A 9,769-nucleotide genomic window follows, 5' to 3' on the forward strand; every position below is an offset into this window, starting at 1 on the left:
CAGAGGAAAAAAGTGTCAATAAGAAAATATTGACAATGACTGTCAATGGCTACAGATAAACATTTTATTTTTCTTACCTGTATTTTACAACTATAATAAAAGCATGAGGAAAAGAAAACCCATAGTATTTTTAAAACACTGGTTCATATTTGTTCTGATTTTCAGCCTAATATTCTTCAGGCAGAAGAAATGACATAGAGAGCAGCACTATTCAAAAGAACCCTCCAATGAGGAAACTGTTCTGTGTCTGCACTTTCCAATATGATAGCCACTAGCCATACGTGGATATTCGACACTTAAAATGTGGCTACTTCCACTGAAGAACCTAATTTAAAATTTCCAGTAATACGGTATTGGACAGTGCAGGTGTAGAATGCATATTTTATTTCTTTCTCCTTACCAAATTTAGGCTCTTTGAAGTGTTCTCTTTAATACAGATGTAAGCTGTATGATACAACACAAACAACTAAGATGGATATCTCATTATAATTTTTTTAAGAACTAAAAAAGGTATTCCTTCTCAAAATAATTAAAACAATATTTACCTTTTGTGTGTACTCCTAATCTGTAAGATCCAAATGTAAAAATTTTTCCTCCAACATTTTCAATTACAGATTGTGGAAGATTCTGTTGAAACAAACAAAAAATGGTCATTTTCCCAGTGGAACACAGAGAAAATTATCCTAATATATAAAAACCCTGGGTTGTAACGACCGGTCATGACCGAGGTTCAACTAACCGGAAATCAGTCCTGCAGTCAGCGCTAATAGCCAGTGCTGGCAGCTGGGGGATGGAAGGCCTACTCTTGCACAAATTTTTGTGCATCGGGCCTCTAGTAAAAATATATAAACAAACAAAAAATGTGTTTGTCTTTACACAGCTTTAAAGAAAAAGAGTACTGAGAAATAAATAAGATAATGAAGACCAAAAACGTATTTGTGACATGCTCAATAAAAAGAAAAGGTTCAACATATGTTCCCTACCATGACAACATTTTTACTGTATATTTATATGCACAGACTGCTAATAGCGCTGACTGCTTCCCCTTAGGTGCGGTGCCCCTAAGGGGGCTGCGAATCAGGACCAGAGAGAGGCCTAAAGAGAGAAGCAGGGACTAATCCGTTGCCTCTGTGGCAGCTTTTGATCAGCACTTGCCTCTCTCTTTCTCTCCCAGTCTGGCCAGCAGCCGCACCTCCATTTCTCTCCAGGCCTCCACCGGAGCTGATCAGCCTTTCTGATCAGTTGGGGGCAAGATCAGGCAAGCAGGGGAGGACAGTTGGGGGCGAGATCAGGCTGGCAGGGGAGGGCAGTTGGGGGCAACCAGTCCAGCAGGGGAGGGCAGTTAGGGGCGATCAGGAAGGCAGAGGGGTTAGGGCAGCCGTGGGCAAACTACGGCCCGCAGGCCGGATCCGGCCCATTTGAAATGAATAAAACTAAAAAAAAAAAAAAAAAGACCGTACCCTTTTATGTAATGATGTTTACTTTGAATTTATATTAGTTCACACAAACACTCCATCCATGCTTTTGTTCCGGCCCTCCTGTCCAGTTTAAGAACCCATTGTGGCCCTCGAGTCAAAAAGTTTGCCCTCCCCTGGGTTAGGGGCAATCAGGCAGGCAGGCAGAGGTAGTTAGGGGTGATCAGGCAGGCAGGCAGGCAGGCAGGCAAGCAGTTAGGAGCCAGCGTCCCAGATTGCGAGATGGATATGTCCGAATAGCAGTCGGACATCCCCCAAGGTCCCCAATTGGAGAGGGTGCAGGCTGGGCTGAGGGACCCCCCCCCCCCCCACTCCGTGCATGAATTTCGTGCACCGGGCCACTAGTTTAAAATAACACTGTATATTAAAAAGTAAGATTTCAGTGCAAAGTTATATAGAGGGTAAACAAGCTTATAAGCTCTACAAAATACCAGGCCTTCATAGATCAACCTAATCTGAAATGCAAGCAACATTCAACTTTTCATGAGTGTTCTTCTGTGAAGATCCTTATTATTTTAGAATCTTGCCACATTTCTGGAAACTGCTTTAAAGACTATGGTAAAGGAGATCATGTGATTACGCAGGAGCAATGAATCAGCTTTTATTCATGACAAAGATGCTGCATAAATCATTGCTTATATTCAACGATTATACCAAATATTCCATAGTACATTAAAATATAATTTATCAGATCAGTGACTGACTTTGAGGCCAGTACTGCTCCATAATGACTTAGTTGTTTTGATTTCCTAGACGAGTGGTCAGCAAACTGCGGCTCGTGAACCACATGCAGCTCTTTGGCCCGTTCAGTTTGACTCTTCCACAAAATACCACGTGCGGGCGTGCACATACAGTGCGACTAAAACTTCGTGGCCCATGCGCAGAAGTCGGTATTTTGTGGAAGAGCCACACTCAAGGGGCCAAAGAGCCACATGTGGCTTGCGAGCCGCAGTTTGCCGACCACTGGTCCTAGACTTTGGTGGATGATTCTGAGCAGAACTAAACTTACTGATGGTTTCTTTGAATAGAAACACCAGAAACAGGAGAAAGGAAAGCATTACAAGTCATCTTTGCTTTAAAAAAAAAAAAAAGAATATTTTCTTAAATGGGTCAAATGAATTCCACACACCATTCTAAGAATACATTTCCTTTATCAGAAGCCCAGTCATGGATTCCTCAGTGTGTGTATGATTTTTCATAATTAAGGATTAGGAACTCAGGGAATATTATTTTAAAAAAAACTATTTACTTTGAGAGTCTAATACCTGAAAACCTAAAAAATGCTCATTGTTGTAGGATTCCTTAGAAGGTAACAAGACTCAAATATTTAATATACATTTTTAAAGCACTTTTCCAGGGATATATCTACTATTTCAGTAAAGCATGTAAGTAATTAGTCATTTTCAGCTTTGAAATGTTGCAACCAAAAAGTGCTTATAAAAAATAAAACATGTTTAGAAATTACTGAATTCACTTCTTTTACCTGCTTTCAAAATAATTAGAAACAAAATATAAAATTACTAGAAGCCCGTTGCATGAAGATTCGCACAATAGGCCTTCCTTCCCCTGGCTGCTGGCACCAGTTTTCCTCCAGCACCCGGGACCCAGGCCTTTGGTCCGGCCGCAGCGGAGAAGCCAAGCCTAGAGGCTAGGTATTTCCCCTCGGGCCGCAGCAAGGCTTGGCTTCACCCCTCCAGCCTCAGTGAGGATTGGCTTCTCCACTGCAGCCGCAGCGTAGATGCCAAGCCTCTTCAGTCTTCAGTCTTTGCTCCGCACCTGTGTATGCAAATTAACCACCATCTTTGTTGGGTTAATTTGCATTGTCGCTCTGATTGGCTAGTGGACGTAGCAGAGTGACACCAATTTGCATGTTTCTCTTTATTAGTGTAGATGTTATCAAGACTAAATCTACTTAAACAAGAACCACTATGTTCTTTGGCAAATTACTTCATATGCAAGTAAGTCAACTTACCTTGCTTTCACTGATTTCTCGTATCCACTCTTTTACCAGGTTATTTAATTTTCCCAAAATTAAAATCCTGTTGATAGAGCAAATATCAATCAGCAAATCATTTGTTATTCTAAATCATCTCTCTATATAAAAGGCTAATATGCAAAGAGTCCCCTCAAGAGTTCGACCAGGAGTTTGATCGCTCGCTTGCTATGACATGCAATGACCACCAGGGGGTGGCATGGAATGAAGGAAGGCCCTGGCAGCAGCTGGCAGGAAGGCCTCAGCCCTGATCTCTGGCCAGGCCTACCAACCCTACCCGTGCACAAATTTCATGAATCGGGCCTCTAGTTACTTATTAAACTGCAACAGTTTTCAAAAGGTGGCTTCCTAAATTTAAAAGTTGATAAGTTATCAGAAAGTAAGTATATAGTAGTTAACAATAAGTAGGCATTCCTCTTTCTCTTGACCATTCTGTACTAAAATAATCAATAGCCTAAAAAAAAAAATCAAAATATAGGGAATGCAGCTCTATGTAAAAGTTTTTTCCTAAATATCACCCTTGTCTGAACAGAGATAGATAGAAGAATAATTCAGGCTTTCTGAGTCAAGAATGCCTCAAAATTAGTCTATTATGTTAATAAGAAATTATAAATTTTTATATATATTTACCTGCGCTGCAGTTCCTCTTCTTCTTCAAAAACCCCATAGGGTTTCAGAGTCTCAATTAGTTTCTGTGTAAGCAGGCAGTCGGTCTCCTTGGGGGCTGCTAAGCTGATAGGAGAGGTAATGCCATAGTGCTTCTGTGGCGGCTGTGTTTGCTGTGATCCCTGCGTTGTAACTGGACTACAAATGAAATGGGATAAAATTACTGTCAAAAAATTTCTACAATGAGCCCTAGCTGGTTTGGCTCAGTGGATAGAGCGTCAGGCTGTGGACTGAAGGGTCCCGAGTTCGATTCCAGTCAAGGGCACATGCCCGGGTTGCAGGCTCAACCCCCAGTAGGGGGCATGCAGGAGGCAGCCAATCAATGATTCTCTCTCATCACTGATGTTTCTATCTCTCTCTCCCTTCCTCTCTGAAATCAATAAAAAATTTTTTTTTAATTTCTACAATTTGACCCAAATTGTCATGACTTGAAAAAAGTGTCAGTAAGACACATTTCTAAACATAGCTGGTACCCTGCAATACCCTAAAACCCAAGACACTTTTATTTCTAAAAGACCTTTTACTTGCCTTACAACAAAAGTAAGTGAGCAAATGAAAACATTATTTCTCCTCCCACTCCAAGGAGTTCCACTTTGTTACTACCTAAATATCTAAAATTATAGGTAAGAATCCAGATCAAATATACTGCTAAAAAAATTGCAATCTGGAATAACAGAAAACAGAGAAACTTTATTCCTTAAAAAGAAGCCCCACCCACCCAGAGTGACTCAGTTGAGCATTATCCTGTGCGCCAAAGGTTGAAGTTTGGATTCCTGATCAGGGCACATGCCTGGGTTTCAGATATGATTCCCAGGTAAATGTGTGCAGAAGGCAACAGATTGATGTCTCCGTGTCTGTCTGTCTGTCTGTCTCTCCCCCCCCCCCACCTCCCCCCAGCATGTCCTCGGGTGAAGGTTTTTTAAAAAGAGCCAAAATCTGTTATTTCTGAAGCAATGCCAAACATACTACAAAAACACTATTTAACAATACAGGAGATTCCCCAAATGCAACTTAACATCTGACTCACAATGAATAAAACTCTTAAATGAACAGGGCATATAACATAAACATAACTTGGGAGGGGGGGACTATATTCACACTAAGCTTGTTACAGATTTTTAGTAAGAGATATACACCTCAACAATGATGCTAGTCTAAAAGTTTTTTCCATTTTAAAAGAAATAAAGATTTTTACAACTAATAGGGTTTTGATATAGCATGCTCTAAAACATACAAAATCAGTTGGGGACTAAGGGAAAAACCAAACATCTGGATCATTTATTTCTTCCAAATCCTATTCTTTAACAAATAAAGTATTTGTTTTACACACACATACACACACATTTCTATTTTAAGTTCTAAATACACACTTCATTTTTAAAGTGCAATAATCTACTTAAGCAGTAACAGGCCAAATCCAAGAACCCTAGGTCAGTGGTCGGCAAACTGCGGCCCCTTGAGTGTGGCTCTTCCACAAAATACCACATATGGGTGCGCATGTACAGTGCGATTGAAACTCCATGGCCACAATCAAGGGGCCAAAGAGCCACATGTGGCTCACGAGCCACAGTTTGCCGACCACTGCCCTAGGTAGGTAAGTCCCATAATACATTTACTGCCTATCCACTGGGTCCTGGTTTATATTGTGACTACACTGTTTTGTATTTTGTCTTCTGAAAATCAACATAGACCTAAGAATGCCAGGAAGCCCATACTGCTTGTTAATAATTAGGCAGTGGGCTGTGTATCATCTAATCAATGTATCCAGATCGAGTCAGAAATTGTCTCAATTTTAACAGATTTTACAGTAACATTTACTAAGTAAATATCAGATTTATTATCTCTTGCAGCAGTTAATTCCTGTCTGATCACTTCCTCCTACTCCTTTAATCTAAACTGCATATTTTTTACAAGGCTGTGATGCTAATTCAGAGCTGGGGATTGACATGAGCACCAAGCAATACTGAAGACTAAATATCTTAAAGTTCTACTTTTCAAATGTATGTAGTTATCTCCTATGATTAAAATATACAAATTAACTTAAGTTTAAGTGCATTCAAAATGTCTTGATTAATAATACATATTTTCATCAACCTCCATGACTTCTGGTAATGGCATTCAAAACTGTCTGCAAGTCTACTCTCAACTCTGCCGCAATCTGATAAAAGAGAAAAAACAGGCCTATTTTTCTCTGGTTTCATTTCTGCCACTAGTTATACTATTCTTGGTAAGTTTTATCTCTATGGATTTATAATAGAATTTATTGTATCTCTTTAGATGGCAAGCTAGGAATATTAAAACTATGACACATGTGACATTAAGGCGTTATCCAAACATAGAACATTTTTTTAACACAATACTCAAAGAAAGTTCCATCTGCATACAAGCATAACCAATGAACACAGTAGGGGGGGGGGATGAGGGTCTGTGCTGGGGGGCGGGAGAGGGCAGGGAGAGATTAGTGGGGGGGGAAAGGAGACATATTTAATACTTTGAATAATAAAGAATTTTTTAAAAAATAGTAAGAAAGAAAGCTCCATCCTTTCCCCATAATAGGCTGTCCAAGACCTGACTCTAATTAGGATATTTAGGTATTTAGAATAGCAACGTTTTTGTACAATTAGCACAGTAGACTCCTTATTACAGCTAGACATTTGTTTCAAAAGTTTAGACATCCAGCTTTCCTTTCACCACTACAGTAGCAGCCATGAGTATGCTCAGGCTTCAAAAGGGCTTGTCTCCAGTGTCCTCCGCTGTGGCAAAAAGAAGACTGGACTCCAATGAGACCAATGAAATTGCCAATGCCAACTCCCATCAGCAGATTTGGAAGCTGATCAAAGATGGGCTAATCATCCAAAAGCTTGTGATTGTCCATTCCCAGGCTTAATGCCAGAAAAACATCTTGGCCCACAGGAAGGGCAGGCATGCGGGCATAGGTAAGTGTAAGGGTACTGCCGATGCTCAAATGTCTGACAAAGTAACTTGGATGAGGAGGATGAGAACTCTTTGCAGCTACTTAGAAGACACCGTGAATCTAAGAAGATTGACAGCCACATGTACCACTGCCTGTACCTGAAAGTGAAGGGTAATGTGTTCAAAAACAAGCAGATTCTCAGGGGACACATCCACAAGCTGAAGGCAGACAAGGCTCACGAGAAGCTTCTGGCTGACCAGGCCAAGGCCCGCAGGTCTAAGACCAAGGAAGCAGCAAGCACTGCGAAGAGCGGCTGTAGGCCAAGAAAGAAGAAGTCATCAAGACTCTGCCCAAGGAGGAAGAGAACAAGAAATAAAGTGTCACCTTTCTTAGCTACACATAGTGGCTTTGGCAATTGCATTAATCATTTAATGAACATAGCCTTCAACTACCAAAAAAAGAGAAAAGTTTAGGCATCAAGTCCTGGTCAGTATTCTCAGTGGTTAGACCTTCAGCCTGTGCACCAGGGGTTGGTGGGTTTGATTCTTGGTCAAGGGCACACACCTGGATTGCAGGTTCAATCCCGAGCCCTAGTTAGGGCACGTGCCAGAGGCAACCAATCAATGTGTCTCCAAAATCGATTTTTCTCTCTCCTGCATTCTCTCTCTCTCTCTCTCTCTCTCTCTCTCTCTCTCTCTCCCTCCCTCCCTCCCTTCCACTATCTCTAAAAAAATAAAAATAAATTAATAGGAAAAATCTCCTCGGGTGAGGATTAACAAAAACAAAAAAGGTTTAGGCATCCAATTCACCAATACATACACTCTGAAATATCAAGTACACTAATTACAAAGCTAACTCAAAGAGTGCAAGTTCCCATGATTTGTGAACTGCAGTTTGGTAGCCAGACATTCAAACAAAGTATGATCAATCTTTGGATATATTATTACTGATAATTATTCCTATTACAAGTCAGTGAAGAATGTTTAAAATACTCAAATGGGCTCTGACCAGTTTGGCTCAGTGGATAGAGCATCGACCTGCGGACCGAGGGGTCCCGGGTTTGATTCCAGTCAAGGGCATGTACCTTGGTTGCGGGCATATCCCCAGTGGGGGGTGTGCAGGAGGCAGCTGATTGATGTTCCTCTCTCATCGATGTTTCTAACTCTCTATCCCTCTCCCTTCCTCGCAATAAAAAAAATCAATAAAATATATTTTAAAAAATAAAAAAATACTCAAATGGTTTTGGTATATATAGTAAAATTTAAATTCCAGATGCCAAAATATATTTCAAAACATTTAAGAAATTATAGCTATTGCGAAATGTTAAAGAAGATAAACACAATTTTCAGAACCACATTTAAGCAAGACACAAATCCCAAAAGCCATACACAAAACAGATTTGCCTAAATGAAAATACTCTCAACTTTTATATAGCAACAATTCATCATAAACAAAGATAAAGCAAATAAGTGAGGAAAATACATGCAACCTCTGCCAAAATAGTAATATTATAAATACGTGCGCGCACAGTTTCCTTGCATATCAGGAAAACAAATCAAGACAACCATTTTCTGCCAGACTGGAGAAAAACAAAGTTGATGGATAGCTGATAAAAATTAAAAACTTATTATGTAAGGGAACTAAATAGTGATGGTTGGAGAATTGACTTGAGGTGGTGAACACACAATAAGTGTACAGATGATGTATTATAAATTGTACACCTGAAACGCAGATAATTTTATTAACCAATGTCACCCCAATAAATTCCACAAAAAAGTTTTTGTGTTTTCTTTTTTTAAAAGAATAAGGTAGTTATTATGTGTAACTTGCACGGATACATGCCCACAATGTCAGGTAAAAGGCTGTTGAATATAATTATGATAAAAGCTACTATTTATTGAAACATATTACAGGTTATGTATGAAGCACTTTATATTATTTCCAACTGTTCCTAACAATTCTATTAACTCTCTCCACTTAACAGGTGAAGAAAATTAGAGAAAAAGAAAAGAATTACCTAAATTCACTGAACTATGGTACCAGGCATCTGATTATAATTATAACCTCTATGTATAGAGGCTAGAGCAGGGGTGGGCAAACTTTTTGACTTGAGGGCCACAATGGGTTCTTAAACTGGACAGGAGGGCCGGAACAAAAGCATGGATGGAGTGTTTGTGTGAACTAATATAAATTCAAAGTAAACATCATTACATAAAAGGGTACGGTCTTTTTTTTTTTTTTTTAGTTTTATTCATTTCAAACGGGCCGGATCCAGCCCGCGGGCCGTAGTTTGCCCACGGCTGGGCTAGAGTGTCTCTATACATCTTTCACAATACAGCCTTATATTTTTAAAAATTATGTGTAGTGTGCCTACATGCAGAAACGAGATGAGAAAATTTCATTTTCTATTTTATAAATTTGTTTCAATTTATTAAATTATTCTTAACAAATGTTAATGATACCATATAAAAGTTGAGAACCTTCTAATTCTACTATCCACCATTAAATTAAGCTAGTGACAGTAAGAGACTAAAATCATCACCTGGCAAAAAGGTAGACCAAATGCTCAATTTAAAACAATTAAGTAGCTAAAAACCAAGTTTATGCTAATCAAATGCATTATTTTAAAGAAGTAAGATTTTAAAAATAAGTTTTTCGGTGCAGTACTTATTAGAAACTAGAGGCCCGGTGCACAAAAATTTGTGCACTCGGGGGGGGGGG

At 39.5% G+C, this 9,769-nt stretch overlaps 1 protein-coding gene across 8 annotated transcripts in view; it reads right to left on the reverse strand.

Annotated features, from left to right (window-relative positions):
- The window catches only part of PAPOLA (poly(A) polymerase alpha), a 60,099-nt gene that overhangs the window by 38,682 nt on the left and 11,648 nt on the right, over positions 1-9,769 (reverse strand). For 5 of the 8 annotated variants that reach the window (XM_006098282.3, XM_023762022.1, XM_023762024.1 and 2 more), the window contains exons 2-4: positions 4,099-4,272; positions 3,448-3,514; positions 546-627 (exon numbers count right to left, since the gene is read on the reverse strand). In XM_006098282.3, coding sequence (XP_006098344.1) covers positions 546-627; positions 3,448-3,514; positions 4,099-4,272 — 323 coding nt within the window. Of the gene's footprint in view, positions 1-545; positions 628-3,447; positions 3,515-4,098; positions 4,273-7,206; positions 7,333-9,769 lie in introns of those variants that run through there. The other 3 variants (XM_023762025.1, XM_023762026.1, XM_014463920.2) reach the window with 2 other exon arrangements.

Source organism: Myotis lucifugus, unplaced genomic scaffold (genome assembly GCF_000147115.1).
Source record: "Myotis lucifugus unplaced genomic scaffold, Myoluc2.0 scaffold_228, whole genome shotgun sequence".
In the NCBI taxonomy this organism is placed as follows: domain Eukaryota; kingdom Metazoa; phylum Chordata; class Mammalia; order Chiroptera; family Vespertilionidae; genus Myotis; species Myotis lucifugus.